Raw genomic sequence first — 24,270 nt, 5'->3', positions numbered from 1 at the left:
AATCATCATCGTTGTGTGCATCATACAACGTAATCATCATCATCATTTTCATTATGTTCATCATCACCATCTTTTTCGTTCACCTTTACTATTCGTCATCATCATCCTCACGTTCCTCATCATTATCATACATGATCATTATCATCATGCATTTAACTGAACCAACTTAAGTAAGCACGCATCAGAAGAAACTAAACAGTAACATCTCCACCATGGTTTCGGTTTGGTGCAAACCGAATAGGAAATAGTTGCAGCATTTTTGTTAATGTTGTTATGTTGATTTTTGAATAGAAAAGGAAAAAGTACGAGGAGTAGTAGCTTGCATCGAATAAATAGTAGTGGTCATACAATAAAATGAAAAAAATAGCAACGGTCATGGGTTTGTGTGGTGGTTATGATGTTCTTGTTGTTCATTCGAAGTGGGACGAAAGCAAGTGTAGTTACAGCAACGAACAATCAACAAACGATGGTGCATGTTTGGGTTAAATGGGTGTCGCTTGCACCAGAAAAACTATAGTCGGAGATAGGCGTTTGAGGGTGGTTAATGGGTGATCGAGCAGTAGGTTATTGTGATAAAAAGTAACGAGGTCTTGATTGGTTTGAGTGATCACAAAAGGGAAGAAGGAGAAGAATAAGAAGAAGAAGAAGAAGAAGAAGAAGAAGAAGGGTAATGGTGGTTGACGGTTTGCAGGATAGTGAGGTGATGGTGAAAGCCGGTGGAGGGTGGCCAGTGGTGGTGATGGGTTGTAGCAGGAGGTGAGCCAAGGTTGATCGAGTATGTGATGGTGTTTGTATGTATATGTTATGATGCATTTATGTAATGTACATGTAAATATGTAGTGATAATTGATAAAGAAAAAGTAGAAACAGTAATTCCTTCAATTAATATAATTCACTAGATAAACACAGTGCATCTTAATCATAGTTCACGGACAAAAATTATATAATATATATTTTTTTACAAGTTTTCTGCAAGTGTGTTGAAAATAACAAAAGCGTAAAGTATCTCATATAATTATAATATACTTTAAGAATTAAAACGTGAAATTAGTTAGCCGTCGCCTATTACGGACAAAATTTCGTACTCCGTTGATAAATCAGTGGCGGATAAAAGTATTCAGAAAAATCCCATATTTTTAAATTAACTTTATTTATTTATTTTGGTCATTATGGTATAAAATTCGATCATTAATTTATCAAATAAAAATTACATCAATTGTCCCTCTCATTTATGGGTGAAATAAAAAAAAATGTTAAAACTTAACAAATTGTTCCTAAATACATTTTTAATAAGCCTAAAATTTATAGAACTCATTTTCGTATCACCGTTTATTTTAAAATCATATAAGTTTGAATTTAACTTGCTTAATATCAATTGAAACATCAAACGGGTATTACAATCATTTAATATTTATTTTTAATATATTTTATTTATATATAGAGATATATTTTAAATAGTAATTATTATAACACCTTATTTTTATTTTATTAATTTTTAATAACACCAACATATAATACTTCAAATTATATTTCGAATTATTATTTATATATGCATACACACATATCTATTTACAATTAATTGTTCGTGAATCGTCAAGAGCAGTCGAAGGTCAATTGAATATATGAACATCGTTTCAAAATTTTCTAGACTCAATATTACAGACTTTGCTTATCTTGTCAGAAACATATAAAGATTAAGTTTAAATTTGGTCGGAAATTTCTGGGTCGTCACAGTACCTACCCGTTAAAGAAATTTCGTCCCGAGATTTGATTGGGATGGTCAATGCTAACAATAAAAATGTTTTCATGACGCATACGAGCTGAAAATTAGAGTTCTATCATCATCGAGTAATATAGACGAAACAATTTGATTTTGTGAAGAGTACGAGTGAAGCTATCACAAAATATTGAGATGAGTAAATGCAGATTTGTCTTTGATGTTAAAGCTAAGGGGTATAAAATACTATTAAATTTTACAAGGAAATACTATTAAATATGATACAATTTTACACAAGATATTTATTTATTTATAGAATGGATATACTTAAACCTTGCTACAACACTTATAGGCAGTGTACCTAATCGTACAGTAGTGTAGTTTTTAGTAAGTCCGGTTCGTTCCACAGGGAAAATCTTTAAATAAAGCTTAACGCTATATTAGTTTACTTTTATAAAAATACAAATATATATATATAAGTAATATTATTATTATAAAGGGGGGTTTTTACCGTTTAATGACCGGTTTGTCGATTTTAAAACTTTAGTCGCAGTTAAAACCAAATGTAAAATATTAAATAAATAAAAGACTTAATTTAAAGCGTAAAGTAAATAACGATAATGAAATTGCGAATAATAAAAGTGCGATAAAATAAACTTGCGATAATTAAAAAGTGCAATTAAATACAATAACAATAAATAAAAATGCGATAATTAGAAGTGCAATTAAATATAAAATAAAGAAAATTAAATATGAAATAAAAGAATTATGCTTATTTAAACTTTCGTAATCATGATGTTTGACGTGTTGATTTTAGTTTTATGCCCATGGGTTAATTGTTCTTTGTCCTGGATTATTTAATATGTCCATACGGATTTGTCCATAATAGTCCATCAGTCATAAATATAAAGAGCGAAAGCCTTCGTCAAATTATTCTTATTCCCGAAGTCAAATATTTCAACTAATTGGGGATTCGAATTGTAACAAGGTTTTAATACTTTGTTTAATGAATACACCAGGTTATCGACTGCGTGTAAACCAAGGTTTTACTACTTTGTTAACAATTACACCAATTACCCTTGAATGTAATTCACCCCTATTTCAACAAGTCTATTAACTATTAATCCAGTTCCGTGTCCGGTAAAATGAATAATTATTGGTATTTATAGATATCCCGCCCACCGTACCCAGTCAAGCGTATGTGGTTATATATAAATACGTCGAATTATAAGTTTGTATATTAAATTAACAAGGTATTGTTTAGTTAATATAAAACCCATTAATAGCTCATAGTCTAATTTCCACAAGTGTTTTTCTTTTATCCAAACCCCAATTATAGTACAAGGCCCAATTACCCAATTTTAGTAATTAGCCCAACATCATGATTACTTCGGATTAAATAAGCATAATAATAACTTAGCTACGAGACATTAAATTAAAAAGGTTGAACATAACTTACAATGATTAAAAATAGCGTAGCGTTACACGGACAGAATTTCGACTTACACCCTTACAACATTCGCTAACATACCCTTATTATTAGGATTTAAAATTAAAATTAAAATTAAAATATAAATTATATATATATATTTACGTATATATTGAGAGAGAGATATATTGGATGGTTTTTGCGATCAAACTGCGTTTGCTTTTATAGGGAATTGAGTCCAGGGGAACTCCGCGACTCGCGGCATTTTTTGCCTTCAAACTCCGCGAGTCGCGGAGTTTGAAATTCCAGCTCACCAGCTTTGGCTTCTTTCTTGCCGACGATTTTAAATATTAATATAATATATATATAATTTTTAAGAATTATTTATATATTATATTATATTCATGTGCATAGTTGACTTGTAATTTTTAGTCCGTTGCGTCGAGCGTTGAGAGTTGACTCTGGTCCCGGTTTCGAATTTTCGAACGTCCTTGCGTACAATTTAATATCTTGTACTTTGCATTTTGAATCTTGTACTCTTGTAATTTCGAGACGTTTCTTATCAATAATTAGAACCTCTTTGATTGTATTTTGTACTTTTGAGCTTTTTGGTCGTTTACGTCTTCAATTCGTCGAATATGTCTTTTGTCTTCACCTTTTAATATTTAAACGAATATCACTTGTAAATAGAACATTTGCAACTAAAAGCTTGTCTTTCTTGGGGGAATAATGCTATGAAATATATGTTCGTTTTTAGCATTATCAAATATTCCCACACTTGAGCGTTGCTTGTCCTCAAGCAATATAGTCTTGAAATACTATAATCACTTCTTTATTCTTCACACTTTGTACATCAGTGATTTCTTTACGGCGGTATAAACAATGGTAGTAACGATATGGTTTACAGTCCCACATGACTATAAAAATTTAGATCCATTAAGGAAATTGGATCTTTATGAAAACATTTGATCTTTTGAAAATTAAATCTAGCTTTTACCCTAGATAAGTTTTCCGGAATAACCCTTCACCGGTGTTTGCAAAATATTTTTGTGGGTTTGGTGGGTTTCAGATTTGAAAATTTTAGCTCAAAACTTATGGTTTTGTGTCACCCACTTGCTAACCTTGTATTAGGAAAGCAACACATCCAGTTTACTTGTCCCGTATATTACCTTTCGGTAAACTACCGTCCGGTTGTAAAGGAAAGTGTTGAACAAGCAACTGTTAAGGCAATGTCCCCTGACATGCTTTTAATTATAGTCTATAACGTGTCGGACGCAATTACTATCCTTGGTAGGAGCAATAGTAAAGCTCACCCTTATGTTTTTTCGATCTGGCACAAGGTCCTGTCTTTGACCATGCTATGCAACCACCGTTCTTACGGTTGACACCCGATTTGGTTCAGATGACCTAATGAATTCCAGGTGAATTCCTAGGATTTTACGTTCAATGGTAATGAACGCATTGAAAATGGGTTTTCAGAAAACAAATCGGTTTGTATTTTTGATCAAAATATTTTCTCGTTCAAGCTCGAGTTTAGATATCATTGAATTCCATGAGTTTGTAATTCTCAATCTTTAAGGTCAATCTCTAGGATTGAGTAATATCAGTCTTAAAAGCTGATTTTTAATCTTTAAGGAGATTATCCTTTCTGGGGATCTGATTCATTAGTCTTATCCAGCTAATTTGCACGGTGCCCCCCCCATTGTACGAGATAAATCATTCTCATGGTTAGGATAAATCTGACCACTTGGTGACCCTGTTTTATGCTGAGGTCCGTGGATTTCCTGCTGATTTTAGTGATGACTTTTCTAGATTTTTCGTCAACCTACAGCTGGTCTGAACGACAACTTCCTGACCTAAATCAAGAAGCGCGTTTCTTTTTTGGAAGACTTTACTTCCTTTTAATGATGGAATTGATTCATCGTGTAGATCCATCTCTTCTTTTCTTTCATCGGGTAAAACAGTTTAGTTTAGTCCCAAGCAAAAGTATTTTCAGTTATTTGTTACAGAAATATGTGACATATGTTTAAGATAACTTGGTAATTTTTTCCACACTTGGCTTTTATTTTCCTTTTTATTGTCCTCTATTCCATTTTAAATGAATTTTAACATTTTGGTTTGTTTCTCAATTTATGTCCTTTCCAAGGTAACAATAATTTCGGTGTTAAAACCTAGTTTTATCGTTCATAAATATGTATAAACATGATTTTGAGTTCATTTAGTTGAAAATTTTGAAAAATTTTACTAGAATTGGGTAGTCAGTATATAAGACTAGGGCTGTTCTTTATTACCAGAGAGCACTAGATTCTAATACAACTACTACTTTACTAGTATTTCTAATGGTAACCAAGTGTATAAAGTAAAAATTTTAAAATCCGAAAGAATTTAACCCCTTCCCACACTTAAGATCTTGCAATGCCCTCATTTGCAAGAAATCAGTAACAATTTAAATTATTGAGGGTGATTTGTGTGAAAATGATTAAATTTTACCAAAGTTTCCAAACATATTTGTGTTTGCTTGCTGAATGATAAATGGTGCATATCATTTGTTCATTCCGTCTTGTTGTTATTTCACATATATTTTGCATCTTGTCGTCAAAATTAGTTGCTTTTGCTGAACTTAATGCCAGTCTTTGAAAATGCGTTGTTTTACCCTGTTGTGTACATAAAATAAACTGCAAACGTATATACATATTTTTGAAGTTTGGTATATTACCCCACATTCAAAAATTATTAAAATCTAAGAATAAAAGTTAGAAAATTATAAAAACTATTACAATATTAACATAAGTATTAAACATATCAACATTACAAATTACAAAATAAATAAAACTAAGTAGACTAGGGATGATACTGATACCAGTAGGGGTTCCATGCATAACCATAGGTGCTATAAAATGCTTCGGCTGGGTTATACGTAGGATACGGTGGTTGAATCTCTATAGACCAGGGAGGGAATATGGGCGATGGAGTAGGAATATAGTTTCTACCTATATGTTGGCAATAAGCTAAGATTTGGTTTTGATGAACTTTCCAATCTTCAAATGCTCTATGTCTAGCATTTTCATACTCTTGTGAAGCTATAAACCTTTGCATTTCTGCTATTTCATTTCCCCCTCCTACATTACCTTGCTGTTGGTTTCTCTCAACCTGTGGATGTCTACCATGGTATTGTACTGCGGCGTTATTTCGCCTCTTCAAAACCTTCGCACCATGGTATACATTTAAACCTATTGTATCGCGGGGTTCTGGTTCTTCGACTAATAATCCCCCCGACTTATATCCACACCGAGATATTCAGCAATCAAAGTAATAAATATACCACCTCCTATTATGCTATGCGGTCTCATCCCCCTAACCATAGCTGATAAATAATAACCCACACAATAAGGTATACTTACAGCGCTTTGTGGGTCTCGAATACACATATGGTAAAACAAATCCTGGTCATTTACCTTTTCCTTATTCTTACCTCTTTGTGTAATCGAATTAGCTAAAAACCTATGAATTACTCTTAACTCTGCTCTATCTATATCCAAATAAGAGTAATTTCCCCCCTTTAAATCGGTGATGGCTAGTCATTTGATTCCATACACCATGCGTATCAAAATTTTCGTCTATCTTCCTACCGTTCAATATCAACCCTCTACAATCGGCAGATGCTAACTCCTCAGGCGTATATATACGTAAAGCCAGAGCCATGTCTAGTAAAGACATGTGGCACATCGAACCTCCTAACAAAAATCTAATAAAAGATCGATCGGTTAAACTAGCTACCCGATCATTTAATTCTATACTGTAACACCGGCCATTTTTTTTTTTTTTTTTTTTTTAAATACACAGCGGAAGACTTTATTAACAAACACAATATAAGTCACGTCATTACGTTTAAGTTTACACAACGGTGTTACGTTATCACAAAACATTATTTATACAAAAGTCCACATCAGAGTTGGGTTGTCAAACATGTCTTCTGCTGTAGCACCCTTCTCGACTAGCAGTACCTAAACCTGCAAGGGGAGAATATGTGGGGGATTAGCGCACCGCTAAGTGAATGGAATCTATCTAACAGATATAGCTTAAGTCACACACAAGCTATATACTAACAACAACACATGCTAACTATCAACTAGCATACAATAAGACAATACGAGGATCGGCGGCTTGTACGAGCACACGACTCCCAGCTGATCGGGCCTGAGTCTACCGATAGTCCCTGCTACTCAATTAACAGTATAGTTATCCAGATGCAGGGGATGCATCATTCACACTATACTCCACAATTAGTAGCCTATGGACCCAACCTCCCCTAGGCACGGTTGACCTCATACGGACTCTAACCTCTCCCAGGCACGGTCTCGAGTCCCCAGTCTCCCTAGGCCCGACTGGTGCCATTCACACAGTGTACACATAATTCACATACAACATCAGGCAAACGATATTATTCTATCATGGCAATTCCTACACTATGCATGGTAAAAGAGTCAACCACGGTAGCATGATATGCTACTTAAACTCTATCCGTAGATAGACCCACTCACCAATTACCAGCAACTGCTCAGTTATTATTTCTGAGCTTCCTCCTTGTCCTTTTCTCCTGAGAACAGCAACAACCAAGTTAGAATAGTGTTCCCATCAAGATTAGACACACTGACAGCGAATTATAGCAAATTAGTAAAAATTTGCGTCCGCTAAAATTTTCATGCTTAACACTTATGCACTTTCAAAATTTACATCATGAACACTAAAATACAAACGGGCAGCATAACGGCTAGAATTCCACACTTAGTAAGAATTTCACTGCCTAAGACCATCGGTCGATGGTCCCATCCATCGGCCGATCGTCAACACACCATCGGTCGATGGTCACACCCAATCGGCCGATCGTTAAAATTACATCCGCTGGTCAGAAATCATACACCATCGGTCGATGGTCTCGTCCATCGGCCGATCGTCCTCACCATCGGTCGATGGTCAACGACCATCGGCCGAAGGTAGTTCATCAGCTGCAACAGCAGCAAAGTGACGGGTTTCAACCCAAAATCACCAAATCTCAACTTTGGACACGTTTTTGACCTCAAAACTGGTTACATCTTTTACACTAAACATTTAGAAACATAAACCCACAACTTTTATGAACAAACAACAACAAATTGAACCAATTTGGACATCAAAACCCACTTTCATAAAACTTGACTAAAACACCCATTTTGACACTGATTTGATCACGAAATCAGATAAACTTTACCTTGTTAGAATCACAACAACATAAGGAACGATTTGACACCAAAATCAAGCTTTAATTCGAGATCAAATGATTTAGGGTTGAGATGAAAATGGTGAAGTTTAGGTTAGGTGAATGTGTGAGTGAGAGGAAAGTTCAGGAAACCTCAAGAAAAGAGCTGGTCACTAGCTTATATTTGTGTTAAAACACAATACCCCATCACACACGGGTATTTACCAGTTATCTGATATCTTTCGCACAAGATTAGGTAACCCAAACGAGGTCCAAATAAAATAAACAAACCTGTTCTGGGACCCTTGTCACAAACTGGTCACAACACAATTATATTAAAATACTAATAAAATAATTAAAATAAAAAGCACTTAAGACTAAGCACAAACCCTAAAGGCAAAAATAGACAACTTACAACTAGCCCGGGTTTCAGTCTGTTACATATACTACACAACAATTCTTCACACCATACTTTATATACAGGTCTACGCATGTTGAATAACCGTACCCAATCGTTAAAAGTAGAATTACCATACCCCTGTGCAAGTAATTCCCTTATTGGCCCGGCTAATTCTACAGCTTCTAATGGTCCCCATTCTATGACCCTAGGTACCTCAACAGCTTTAGAATGAAGAGTATGCAAACCCCTTTGGTATTTTGGATAATCTATCCAAAGTCTGTCAAATCTCAGGTTCGGGTGCAAATCTTCCAAGTGCATATCAGAGAATTTCATGACTGGATGAGGTATATCTTGTTTGTAGTAGTTATCCACCTCCTGTTATTCCGCATTCTCAGCAGGAGCATTGCGAGCTTGGGATGAAGATTCACCCCTTTCAGTCTGCAAAACACATCAAACACAATTTTTGTGCATCCAAATATGCATTAGTGTCAGCAAAATCATCAATCAAAATAATTACAATGACATGATCAATTTATATCAAACTTAAGCTCATTTACATATTTTCATCAAATCTACACTTTTTCAAATAAGCATATACGAAAATGTTCGCCAAGTTCATAAGCATTCAACTCAAATAACATGTCAAAATAATCATTACTAGCAATTAAACAAGTTTCAAATGGCATTATCTCTCAAAAATCAAGTTCATGAATTTTAGACTTGAAAAAGTCCACTTTAATTCTCAAAATCATGTTTAGGCTCAAAGTTTGGGGGTGTTTTTTCGGGTTTTTTCGGGTGTTATTTCGCAGTTTTGTGGTGTGGGGAGTGAGGATACTGATCTGATTACGTTTTTATTTTTTTCTGAGTTTTGGTCCCTCCGCGAGTCGCGGTGTTTGACCCTTCAAACTCCGCGAGTCGCGGAGTTTGTATTTTTTTTTTAAACAATCCTTAACTTGTAAAACAAATAAAATAAATTTAAAATTTCGTTTTCCTTTGTTTTAGGACGAGGTCGTTTCGGATCGATGTCCTAGTCCGTCCCTCGACAAAATTTTAAAATTTGTCTTTTTGTAGTGATTGTTTTAAAAGCTAAGATTTTTGGGTTTTTTTAATGTTTTTGGCATACTTTAATTCAATAAGATTAAAAATAATGATAATAAAAGTTCTCGTCCCTCCCTTGGGTAAAGCAATTTCGGTTCAAAGACCTAGTCTTCAACTTACGACGAATTTTTAAAAATCATATTTTTAACTTAATGAGATAAAGTAAATTTTTATTTTTAAATTCACACAACTTAAATATAAAATTCAAAATTAATATTAAAAATTCACACCAAACTTAAAATTTAAAATGCATAAAATTAAAATTCATATTTTAAAAATTAAAAATTCACACCAAACTTAATTTAAAAATTCATATTATAAATTCACACCAAACTTATATTAATTTTTCAAATATTTACAATTTTAAATATATTGATTTTACAAAGTTTACAATATTAATTTAAGATTTATATATTAATTTTAAAAACATGGTAAAAATAAAATTAAAAATCTTTTTGGCTTTTATCCCACTTTAATCAATCAAATATTATCAAAAATATGCGCCCCTCTTTTCGGTAAAGTAATTTCGGTTCCAAGACCTAATTTAACTCATGACGAATTTTTGAAATATTTTGGGTTGATTGATTAAAGATATTTATACCTTAAGAATAAACGTTAAATTTCGCAGTGATGTAATAAATTTTTGTATGATATCAATAATTTCGGTCGCCAAACCTAATTTTATTCAATACCAATTTAATACTTTATAGCGAACAAATTAGCGTTTATTATCAAAAGGTTAAAAATAAAAATAAAAAATAAAAACTGTACAGACTTACCTGTGAGATAGTATTCTTAGTTATATGATCTATCCCATTCATAAGATAGTCGGTTTAATTGGTTTTCCATGGCTACATAGGCGTAACCTAGAGCATTCAATGTTTTTTCTTCTAAACATATGAACGGTCCGTCTCTGCATAAAGTAACAAATTCGGTATTTGAATATGTTTGATTATTTGAACATTTACCTCCATGTGACCATTTTCCGCATTTATGACATCTTTCTAGGTGCCGTGCTCTTCTTTTCGCTGCGGATTTTGATTTTCCTTTACCAAATTGTAACTTATTATCTTCGCATCTGGATTCTTTTCTTACTCCGTCCAATCTTTCTCTGATTACTGATACTATTTCACTCAGAAGTGTGTCATTATTACGTTTAGTGATCAAAGCGTGTAGCATTAGACCATGGTTTAGTTCACAAGCAGTCTTCATATCGTAAAAACCTAAAAAAAAATAAAAATTTAGAATGGGGGGAGAAGACTAGTTCTTTAGGGTCTGCTAGGGAAAGACCATTCGGGTTCTATTTTCGAGAACTACACGAAAACAGACAATCTAACTCTAACAGAAATACATACAATCCTTTAAAGATTTGATTCTCCCCACACTTAGTTGAAATTGTGATTAACATTATTTTCAATTGAATCATCAACAACTTGTATATCTTTGACTTTTACTTCAATCCATTTGTTGATTTCCTCCGTATCTTTCACAAATTCAACTAACATCGCCTTTTCTTTTGACGATAAATTGGATATTAATCGGTTATATAACTTAAAGTTTCCTTTAATCTTAGCATCGTGAATCCGTTTATAAAGTTTCTTCGTTGAACTGTTAAAAAAGGGTTCATCTAATTTCGTATCATCAACGGCATTCTTTGTGATTGGATCATCATTAAGTGTTTCTTCATCTTCCCCACACTTATGCGTTTTTATTGGTCTAACAGTTTTGGTTTGTGGAGATCTAAACTTTCGGTTCACAAAGGTGATCGATGTATCACCATCCCTAAGTGTCATTCTACCTTCTCTTACATCAATGAATGCCTCGGTGGTTGCTAAAAATGGGTGACCTAGAATTAGAGGAATATCAAGGTTTTCCTCCATATTAATCACTATGAAGTTTGCAACAAAGGTCAAACTTCCCACGTTAACAAGTAAATTATTTGCTATTCCAACCGGGTGTTTAATGGTTTGGTCAAATGATTGAACACCTATTTTGGTTGGTTTTAATTTACTCATGCCTAATCTTTTGTATAAGGAAAGAGGCATAATATTTGCACTTGCTCCTAAATCTGCGAGTCCATTATATACAGCACCATCATTAAGCAAGCAAGAAATGATAAATTCACCCGGGTCTCCTGCTTTAGTAAGTCGAGTTGGTTTGTAAACCTTTTTCGTGTGTTCTTTCTTTGGTTCTTTCACTTCTATTTGAATTTCTTGTTCACATTTTTCTTCGTTTCTTGGAATGGGAGGTTTGTATAAGAATTCTTCTTCATCACTCAAATTTGAATCCTCCTTATATTCTAATTTTGATTTTTCATATGTTGTTGATAACATATTTATGTTTTCATTTTGAAGGTTTTCTTTGGTGGTGAAATTATGATTAACTTCATTGTCAACTTCCATCGGACCATGTATGTAATGTTTAACTCTGTGACCATTAACTTTAAATTCAATTCCATTTGAATTTATTAATTCTATCATTCCGTATGAGAAAACTCTTTTGACTATGAATGGTCCAGACCATCTTGATTTCAATTTTCCAGGAAATAGCTTGAATCGTGAATTGAAAAGAAGAACTCTGTCTCCTTCTTTAAATTCTTTTGAACTTCTAATTCTTTTATCATGCCATTTCTTCGTTCTTTCTTTATAGATTAACGAATTTTCGTATGCTTCATGTCTTAATTCTTCTAATTCGTTTAGTTGACTTAATCGTAGACGTTCAGCTTCATGTAAATCAAGATTACATGTCTTCAAAGCCCAAAATGCTTTGTGTTCAATTTCTACTGGAAGATGACATGCTTTTCCATAAACAAGTCTAAAAGGTGTGGTTCCAATTGGAGTTTTGTAGGCTGTTCTAAAAGCCCAGAGTGCATCCTCCAATTTAATGGACCATTCCTTCGGATTTGATCCTACGGTTTTCTCTAGAATACATTTTAAAGCTCGGTTGGTATTTTCAACTTGTCCACTTGTTTGTGGATGATAAGCAGTGGAGATTTTATGAGTTACTCCATATCTTTTGAGAACTTTCTCAAGTTGATTATTACAGAAATGAGTTTCCCGATCACTTATTAAAGCTTTCGGTGTTCCAAACCTTGCAAAAAGACGTTTTAAAAAGTTGACTACAACTCATGCATCGTTAGTTGGGAGAGCTTGTGCTTCCGCCCATTTAGATACATAATCAATGGCAACGAGAATGTAGAGATTATTATGAGATTTTGGAAATGGACCCATAAAGTCAATACCCCAAATGTCAAATACTTCACATACTTGAATGACATTTTGTGGCATTTCATCACGTTGACTTATTTTTCCGGCCCTTTGACAAGCATCACAGGATTTGCAAAGAAGGTGTGCGTCTTTGTAAATTGTAGGCCAATAGAAGCCAGCATCGTAAACTTTTCTTGCTGTTAATTGAGGCCCATAATGCCCTCCTGTTGGTCCTGTGTGACAATGGTTTAAAATTTTACTAGCTTCATCTCCGAATACACATCGGCGTATTATTCCATCGGGACAACTTTTAAACAGATGTGGATCTTCCCAGAAATAGTGTTTTATATCACTGAAGAATTTCTTTCATTTTTGGTATGATAATCCTTTTTCAAGGAATCCACATACTAAGTAGTTTGCATAGTCTGCAAACCATGAGATTTCATTATAATCTATCTTCAATAGATATTCATCAGGAAAGTTGTCTTGTATGGCCGATTCATTTAGAACTTCTAACACAGGATTTTCAAGACGAGAAAGATGATCAGCGGCGAGATTTTCTGCTCCTCTTTTATCTCGGATTTCAATATCGAACTCTTGTAAGAGTAAGATCCAATGGATTAATCTTGGTTTAGCATCTTGTTTCGAAAATAGGTATCTAAGAGCAGAATGGTCGGTATAGACCACCGTTTTAGCTAGAACGAGATATGAACGAAATTTGTCAAAAGCAAAGACAATAGCAAGGAGTTCTTTTTCAGTAGTTGTATAGTTCGTTTGTGCTCCTTGTAACGTCTTACTAGCATAATATATAGGTTGAAATCGTTTTTCAATCCTTTGTCCTAAAACGGCTCCCATTGCAAAATCACTTGCATCGCACATTAGTTCAAACGGTAGATTCCAATTTGGTGTTATCATGATCGGCGCATTAGTGAGTTTCTCTTTAAGAATATTAAAAGATTTGATACATTCATCTGAAAAGATGAATGGAGCATCCTTTTCTAGGAGTTTATTCATAGGAGTGGCAATTTTAGAAAAATCTTTTATGAAACGTCGGTAAAAATCGGCATGCCCTAGAAAACTCCTAACTCCTCTAACATTGGTGGGATGTGGAAGTTTAGCAATTACATCTACTTTAGCTCTATCTACTTCAATTCCTTCTTTTGAAATTTTATGTCCAAGAACGATGCCTTCTTTAACCATGAAATGGCATTTCTCCCAATTAAGTACTAGATTTGATTGTTCGCATCTAATCAGCATTCGTTCAAGATTAGCTAGACATGATTCAAATGTATCACCAAAGACTGAAAAGTCATCCATGAAAACTTTCATGCATTCTTCTATCATGTCATGAAAAATCGCCATCATACACCTTTGAAAGGTTGCAGGGGCGTTGCAAAGTCCAAATGGCATGCGTTTGTAAGCAAAAGTACCATAAGGGCACGTGAATGTGGTTTTCGCTTGGTCCTCGGGTGCTATTGGAATTTGAAAATATCCAGAAAATCCATCTAGAAAACAATAGTAACTATTTCCGGCTAATCTTTCCAACATTTGATCAATGAAAGGTAAGGGAAAGTGATCTTTTCTGGTGGCGTCATTTAATTTTCTATAATCAATACACACACGCCATCCTGTTACAGTCCTAGTAGGAATAAGCTCATTTTTCTCATTTGTAATGACAGTCATGCCACCCTTCTTAGGCACGCATTGAACTGGGCTTACCCATGGACTATCAGAAATTGGATATATCAAACCTGCATCTAGTAGTTTAATAATTTCTTTCTTAACTACATCTTGCATATTAGGATTTAGTCTTCATTGGCGTTGCACATACGTTTTATGACCTTCTTCCATAAGGATTTTATGTGTGCAATACGAAGGACTTATTCCTTTAATATCATGAATCTTCCATGCAATGGCTGGTTTATGAGCTTTCAACACAGAAATGAGTTGTGATTTCTCATTTTCAGTAAGAGAAGACGATATTATTACAAGTAATTCAGATTCACCATGTAAATAAGCGTATTCCAAATGGTTTGGAAGTGGCTTTAACTCTAATTTCGGAGGTTCTTCTATCGATGATTTATATCGATATCTGTCTTCTTCTTTTAGCATTTGAATTTCTTCTGTTGTTGGTTCATATCCATTAGCTATTAGTGTAGCTAACATTTCAGCTTCATCAATTGGTTCAGTTCCTTCTCCTAAAGAACATTCTCCTGTTCCTTGTAATTCTGGAAATTCTTCTAATAATTCTGCATGTGCATCTATAGTTTGAATATAATAACATGTATCATCTGCAGATTGTGGTTGTTGCATTGCTCTATCAACTGAAAAGGTAACACTCTCGTCCTCTATACTTAGGGTCAATTTCTTACCGAACACGTCTATCATTGCTTTAGCCGTGTTTAAGAATGGTCTTCCTAATATGAGAGGAACTTAAGAATCTTCTTCCATGTCCAGAACAACAAAATCTACTGGAAATACTAAAGTACCAACTTTAACTAGTATGTTCTCCATTATCCCTCTAAGATATTTTATTGATCTATCGGCTAGTTGTATGCTTATTCTTGTTGGTTTCAATTCTCCAAGGTCTAGTTTAGCGTATAGTGAATACGGCATTAAATTTATACTAGCACCTAAGTCTGCCAATGCTTCTATTGAACTAAGACTACCCAGAAAATATGGAATTGTGAAACTTTCTGGATCAGATAGTTTTTCTGGTATCTTATTCAACAGCACTGCTGAACAATTAGCGTTCATAGTAACAGCTGAGAGTTCTTCCATTTTCTTTCTATTCGAGATTAGATCTTTCAAGAATTTAGCATATCTAGGCATTCCCGAAATCATATCAATGAAAGGAAGATTTACATTTATCTGTTTAAACATATCCAAGAATTTAGATTGCTCGGCTTCAAGTTTCTCTTTCTTCATTTTACTCGGGTAAGGAAGTGGTGGTTGGTATGGTTTAACATAAGGTTTAGCCTTAACTGTGTTATCTTCATTAACCTTTTCAACTACCGGTTCTTTTTCCTTATCTTGATCCAGGTTGTGGTTCTTGTGGAGTAGGAATAGCTTCATCAGAAGTTACAGGTATTTCAGGTAGTTTATGTGTTGTACCACTTCTTGTGGTAATGGCTTTAGTTGTTTCATTCCGGGGGTTAGCATTTGTATTACTAGGTAAACTTCCCGATTTTCTTTCACCTATTAACCTTGCTAGGTTACTTACTTCTTGTTCCAAGTTTTGAATAGAAGCTTGTTGATTTCTAAATGCTTGAGCATTTTGTTCATTAGTTTGTTTCTGAGATGTGAAAAACTGCGTTTGAGTTTCAACTAGCTTCGTCATCAAATATTCTAAATTCGGCTTTTTATCATCGGGTTGTGGTGGTTTGTTTTGAAAATTAGGTCTTTGCTGGTTGTAAGTATTGTTGGATACTTGTTGATTGCTAGGACCTTGTTGGTTGTTGTATGGAATATTTCTATTATAATTCTGGTTTTGATTGTAGATTGGTCTTGGTGGTTGATAATTATTCTGATAATTATTTCCAGGCCTTTGGTTTAGATATGAAACATTCTCTCTTTGTTCCATTGTTAATTCAATACTAAGACAATCTTTTGTCAAATGTGGTCCTCCACACTGCTCACAACTAATTCGTATTGAGTGAATATCCTTAGTCATCTTTTCCATTCGTCTCTCGATAGCATCTATCTTTGCGGAAATGGAATCTAAGTCATGGCTAGAATCGGCTCTAGCTGCTTTAGATGATCTAACGATATCTTTTTCTTGGTGCCACTCATGTGAGTGGGAAGCAGTGTTATCAATAATTTTGTAAGCATCAGTTTCTGTTTTCTTCATAATGGAACCACCAGCTGCTATATCTATGTCTTTCCTTGTAGTGATGTCGCATCCTTGGTAGAATAATTGTACTATTTGACAGGTGTCTAAACCATGTTGCGGACATCCTCTTAATAACTTTCCAAATCTTGTCCACGCCTCATATAGAGTTTCATTTGGCTTCTGTGTGAACGTAACAATTTCTCCTTGAAGTCTTACGGCTTTAGATGCCGGAAAGAATTGTTTAAGAAATTTTTCAACTAAAACGTCCCATGTATCAATCGCCCCTTCAGGTAACGATTCCAACCAATCTTTGGCTTCTCCCTTTAAAGTTCAGGGAAATAACATGAGATATATCTGTTCATCCTCCACTTCTCTTATTTTAAATAGTGTGCAGATCCTATTAAAGGTACGAAGATGTTCATTTGGATCTTCCTTCGGTGCACCACTAAATTGGCATTGATTAGTCACCATGTGTAGAATTTGTCCTTTGATTTCATAATCTGGCGCATTAATTTCTGGATGAGTAATTGCGTGACCTTGGCCAGTGCGTTTAGCTCTCATTCGGTCTTCCATACTTAAAGGTTCCAGATTCTCCATAATTGAATTTGTTGAATCGGAATCACTAGAGGATTCTAATTTAATGGTTCGTTCCTCAACAATCTCTGTTTGAATGATTGGTGGTTCCGGAGGAAAATTTAATGGTTCAGGATCTATGAATCGTCCCTGAATATTCTCTGGATTCTCAATTGTGAGGTCGGGTTCAAAAAATGGATTATCGGAAATTTGAACTGGAGTACTTGGTCGACTGGATGACGATTCTAAAGAAAAATCAACGGCGGTAATATTTGCTAAATGTCTTGATCTAGTTACAGGTGGTGAACGTACAAAAGGTGGTGAACGTCTTGCTCGGTGCATTCACTGAATATCCTATTAGTTTTTTTAAAAGGAAAGAAAAATTATATAAGTTATCCAATCAATAGACTTTTCTGATTTTGCCCACGTTTCGAATAGCCAAAAGATGCAGCAGAGGGGCAGGATTCGTTTGGTCTCAATATAATTGAGGACTGTTTGGCTCCAATAACCCGGTCCACGTACAAATCCAACTATTACTACGAACCAAAAAATTTTGATGTCTATCAATTTAACCACTTAAAATAAATTTTCGTAATTTTAAGAAATTTAGATAAGAAGTAGAATAAAAATCTATGTCCTAAAAACTAGAATGACGAGAAATAAGAAAGAAAAAGAGTGCGTCGGAAAAGGTCGAAAAAGAAAAGATCGAAAAAAATAAAAGGCGTCGAAAAATAAGAAATAAAAAGAGTTACTTATAAAACTTTAAAACACTTGCCTAACCCAACCTTATTACTACCACTAACTTAAAATTATAATCGCAAATTGAGATTACTAATTGGAATGATAATTGATACATAGGTAAAAGGTGTCTAAAAATATTAAAGCTTACAAGAAAAACTATATCCCAAATGGCAATAACTTAAAAAGATACTAAAACTTAAAAAGGTGTCGCAAAATTCTAAAGCACCTAAATCTTAGTCTAAAGAAAAAGCACTTAAGGAATTTTACGGCAAGGCCTAAAAATCTAGAAATAAAAATAACTATGGCAAAAACTATGTATTAAAAGTAAATACGAGCGAAAAATACAAAAAATTACGCTAAAACAATTAAAAAGGGACAAAATATAAAAATATACAAAAAGTTGTAAAAAGTACAATTTTTATAAAAATATTATTTTTATATTATTTATTTTATAAAACTATTAATTTTTATATATAATAAAACTAATTAAAATTTAAAATACAATTTAATTTAAAAACTTAAACTAATTATAATAATAATTAAACTAATTAGGGTTTATTAATAATAATAATAATAATAAAATCCGTAATTAATGCGAAATTAGGGTTCTGTCACGTGTGTCAGGGAGGCTCCGCGAGTTGCGGTGCTCGAAGCAGCAAACTCCGCGAGTCGCGGGGTTCCAATTTTCAACTCAGGTACTTTTTTTAATTCGACGTTTTTTTTTATTCTGTTTTATATTTTCTGTTTAAATAAAATTATTTATATAATAAAAACTTATATTTAAAAACTAAAATAAAAATAAAAATAAAAATCTTAAAACTAGATTTATATATATATATATATATATATATATATATATATATATTTTGGTTTTTTTTAAATAAAAATATTTAAATAAAACTTATATTTTTATAAAATAAAAATAAAGAAACTTTATAAAACTTAAATATTTAACAAAATCTTAAAAAAATATATAAATTTTTGTTTTCTTTTTATATTTTCGAATAATTAAAAACGTATTTTTACAAAAGTGAATTTTAATAAAAGTAAACTAAAAATAAAAATATTTTTTTTTATAATTATTAGCGTTGCGCTTCCGGCTTTTAAGCTAGATTATCCCCGGCAGCGGCGCCAAAAATACTTGATGTTAAAGCTAAGGGGTATAAAATACTATTAAATTTTACAAGGAAATACTATTAAATACGATACAATTTTACACAAGATATTTATTTATTTATAGAATGGATATACTTAAACCTTGCTGCAACACTTATAGGCAGTGTACCTAATCGTACAGTAGTGTAGTTTTTAGTAAGTCCGGTTCGTTCCACAGGGAAAATCTTTAAAGAAAGCTTAACGCTATATTAGTTTACTTTTATAAAAATACAAATATATATATAAGTAATATTATTATTATAAAGGGGAGTTTTTACCGTTTAATGACCGGTTTGTCGATTTTAAAACTTTAGTCGCAGTTAAAACCAAATGTAAAATATTAAATAAATAAAAGACTTAATTTAAAGCGTAAAGTAAATAACGATAATGAAATTGCGAATAATAAAAGTGCGATAAAATAAACTTGCGATAATTAAAAAGTGCAATTAAATACAATAACAATAAATAAAAATGCGATAATTAGAAGTGCAATTAAATATAAAATAAAGGAAATTAAATATGAAATAAAAGAATTATGCTTATTTAAACTTTCGTAATCATGATGTTTGACGTGTTGATTTTAGTTTTATGCCCATGGGTTAATTGTTCTTTGTCCTGGATTATTTAATATGTCCATATGGATTTGTCCATAATAGTCCATCAGTCATAAATATAAAGAGCGAAAGCCTTCGTCAAATTATTCTTATTCCCGAAGTCAAATATTTCAACTAATTGGGGATTCGAATTGTAACAAGGTTTTAATACTTTGTTTAATGAATACACCAGGTTATCGACTGCGTGTAAACCAAGGTTTTACTACTTTGTTAACAATTACACCAATTACCCTTGAATGTAATTCACCCCTGTTTCAACAAGTCTATTAACTATTAATCCAGTTCCGTGTCCGGTAAAATGAATAATTATTGGTATTTATAGATATCCCGCCCACCGTACCCAGTCAAGCGTATGTGGTTATATATAAATACGTCGAATTATAAGTTTGTATATTAAATTAACAAGGTATTGTTTAGTTAATATAAAACCCATTAATAGCCCATAGTCTAATTTTCACAAGTGTCGTTCATTTATCCAAACTCCAATTATGGTACAAGGCCCAATTACCCAATTTTAGTAATTAGCCCAACATCATGATTACTTCGGATTAAATAAGCATAATAATAACTTAGCTACGAGACATTAAATTTAAAAGGTTGAACATAACTTACAATGATTAAAAATAGCGTAGCGTTACACGGACAGAATTTCGACTTACACCCTTACAACATTCGCTAACATACCCTTATTATTAGGATTTAAAATTAAAATTAAAATTAAAATATAAATTATATATATATATATATATATATATATATATATATATATATATATATATATATATTTACGTATATATTGAGAGAGAGTTATATTGGATGGTTTTTGCGATCAAACTGCGTTTGCTTTTATAGGGAATTGAGTCCAGGGGAACTCCGCGACTCGCGGCATTTTTTGCCTTCAAACTTCGCGAGTCGCGGAGTTTGAAATTCCAGCTCACCAGCTTTGGCTTCTTTCTTGCCGACGATTTTAAATATTAATATAATATATATATAATTTTTAAGAATTATTTATATATTATATTATATTCATGTGCATAGTTGACTTGTAATTTTTAGTCCGTTGCGTCGAGCGTTGAGAGTTGACTCTGGTCGCGGTTCCGGATTTTCGAACGTCCTTGCGTACAATTTAATATCTTGTACTTTGCGTTTTGAATCTTGTACTCTTGTAATTTCGAGACGTTTCTTATCAATAATTGGAACCTCTTTGATTGTATTTTGTACTTTTGAGCTTTTTGGTCGTTTGCGTCTTCAATTCGTCGAATCTGTCTTTTGTCTTCACCTTTTAATATTTAAACGAATATCACTTGTAAATAGAACATTTGCAACTAAAAGCTTGTCTTTCTTGGGGAATAATGCTATGAAATATATGTTCGTTTTTAGCATTATCAGTCTTAACCAGTGACGTAGTCATGGTTGATTTTCCGGAATTTGAGGGATTTAAAGAAAATCTTCGAAATCTAAAAGATTTGATTCTCCGGCGAATAAGGAAATTAAGATTAAGATCACTATAAATAAATACAATGATCTCCCTCGATTACTCTGTCTGTTATTTCCATTATAAATTAAATTCTTCCGTTCCATTATTCTCATCATTCCTATACTTTCTTTCTTAGTTCATACATCCAAACGATTGTGAAAATGCTTAATACAGTTCTGATCCTTGTCCTCATCCTTACTATCGCAACACTCATTCTCCTTTTCTAACTTCCACCAGAGGAATCTGCTTTCTTCTACTTCGCCCTTGGGGTTATAATGTTTTTAATTCTCCCGTGTCTTTATGTTGCAGTAAACATTGATATACACGGTTTGTAATTTATGTGTTGTTATAGGGCTTTATATTCTCCCTTATATTTCGAAGCTCTATGCTTTTGTTTTCTCTTCCCGACTTCAAGTCAAGCGAATAATGGTCCAGAATTTGTAGATATAGAGTTTTGAATGATTATAATGTTCTAAGCAGGAAGGAACGTGATAGCACGATTTGATTTTCAAATTTATCAACATCACGGAGAATAGAACCATCAAGAATACATTTTCTTGAGTTGTTCAGGAGTTAAGTAGAATGAAAGAGTTATGTAACATGGCACATGATGACGTTATAATCTGTGAATCATCACGTCCCATTAGAAACTCAGCATGACTTACTGTAATATAATCATGTTGATCAAGTGTCATTATATTATACTAACTCATGCATCAATTTTCAACACTACTTCAAAATCATTCATAATTCAAACTCAAATTTTAAAGAAATTTAGAAACTAAAGTAGTTTCCTTTATGATGTAATATAGATAGCACGAAGAGATAAATAATTTCAGACGAGAATATTTATGAAAATATCTTCAGAAATATCGAAGATATTTATGATGATATTTTGGAATTTCCAAGTTCGAAGGTTGACGAAAAAAAATTTCCGCAAGATTTTAACATGACTTCGGAGCAAGATATTCTCTAAAGATTTCAACGGAACCAGAATTACCTGTATTCTTTGAATATAGGGTATGGTCCTTGTATTTGTTCTTGGTCTCCTTCAGGGTTAGCTCAATCCGTTTTTCAGTACCAAATTTTTCTATCGAGCGTTCCTAACACTCTCTTCTTTATTATCAATCTTTTGCCCGTTTAGACCATCCACAATTTTTCTATTTCCTCTGCATTTAATGCTACCATACCTGAATCATCGGTTATCAATTCGAGGTGGTTTCAAGAGAATTGTGTTTTTATATGATTAAACGCTGATGGTAATATGGTGGAATATAAAAGGTTCCCCGGTAACAATAAAAGATCACGCACATATATCAAGGTTATAATAAGGTTGTTTCGAACGAAAAGTCGAAATTGACTTGCTGGAGCTGTGACAAAATTGACTAATTTGAAAAGGAATTGCATTGTTATTTTCGATAATAGCAATGCCAAAAGAGCTAGCACATATACGTGTTAAACGTTTACTCAGGTTCCGAGAGTTTTTCCAGTGCATAACTATATGCATAAATCTTTCCTTTCGTAGATGAGATGCAGTTGGTTCATCCTCTCGATTGAGGTGTTTTCAAGAATCATGAAAGGTTTGAACGCAGATTCTAATCGTTAAGATACAAATGAGGTTTAAGATGAAATCAAGTGGCAAACTTGAAGAAATGTTTAGTTTCATATGTTATAATCAATATTTTAATTCATTTTAATTGTCCAATGTTATTAGTCCACAGTCGATAGTCCACAGTTAACAGTTCAATAATTCATATATAGCTTAATATATTATATTCGAATTAATTAATACATGTCGTGACCCGTGTACATGTCTCAGACTCGATCACAACTTAAAGTATATATATTATTATAGAATCAACCTCAACCCTGTATAGCTAACTCGATCATTACTGCATATAGAGTATCTATGATTATTCTAAATAATATATATATAGATGCGTCGATATGATATGTCAAAACCTTGTATACGTGTCCCGATATTTAATTATAAATAAATAATTAAATAATGAAGATCTCCTTCTGCCCACTCTCCGTTCACACGGTTCTCAAAGCAGAGGAGGAAGGGTGGGCAGCAGGTACCACGAGCCCTCTGTCCCACACATCTATCCAGAAGCAAGTGTAGTTCACCGGTTCCACCGAATGCTCCTATCTGTCGGCAAAGATCGTGTGAGTGTGCAGTTATGCTTCGGATGCTTCGACATAGAATAGATCGACCCAGTTCCCGTTCTTTTCCGGTGCACTCGCTTTATATCTCCGACACACAAGGAAGGACGCGGTGGGAAGGAAGGAGCCCTAGCCTCTGTCCGGCCGATCATTCCGCTGGCATCTCGCATTCACGCCCCCGTTTGACTGCCGCTCGGGGATGTAGTTGTAGATACGTTAGTCTTAGTGGGTCGTTGGCTCCACTTGTTATCTCCTTCTACGACATGCTGTTGTCGTCGCCATATTCCATATGTCACTTAGTCATCTCTGCCTCGCTGCGGGTCAGCACCTCCGAAAGAAATGGAGGACTTCATTCAGTGACCCCGCGATCGCCCTCTGAACGATCAGAATAAGGTAAAGCTTGAAGATAAGTTTTGTACTCTATTAATTTCTCAGTCCCTCTAGTCGGGTGGGCGCCGGCCGGTCTTTCGACCAGATCCCCCTAAAAACCGTACGTGCGGGTCTCCCCGCATGCGGCTCACGCCATTCGAGGTGGCCCAGCCCAGCATTCATTCTAAAATCCTGTAGTGAAATTGAGACTGCTCGACTTCCTGCGTAAAATAAATAACAGAAATTAAATGACGATA

The 24,270-nt window shown here is 33.6% G+C and overlaps 1 protein-coding gene across 1 annotated transcript; it reads left to right on the top strand.

Moving 5' to 3' along the window:
- The first annotated feature begins 670 nt into the window (after positions 1-670).
- On the top strand, positions 671-24,036 carry LOC139887971 (uncharacterized). Its single transcript, XM_071871012.1, is given in 3 exon segments — positions 671-743; positions 23,493-23,680; positions 23,683-24,036. Coding segments are annotated over 3 exon segments (615 nt in total).
- The last annotated feature ends 234 nt before the right edge of the window (positions 24,037-24,270 follow it).

The sequence above is a fragment of the Rutidosis leptorrhynchoides genome, chromosome 2, assembly GCF_046630445.1.
Source record: "Rutidosis leptorrhynchoides isolate AG116_Rl617_1_P2 chromosome 2, CSIRO_AGI_Rlap_v1, whole genome shotgun sequence".
NCBI classification, from domain to species: Eukaryota; Viridiplantae; Streptophyta; class Magnoliopsida; order Asterales; family Asteraceae; genus Rutidosis; species Rutidosis leptorrhynchoides.
Note: the sequence above shows the minus strand (reverse complement) of the source record. Positions and strands in the feature narration are given on the sequence as shown.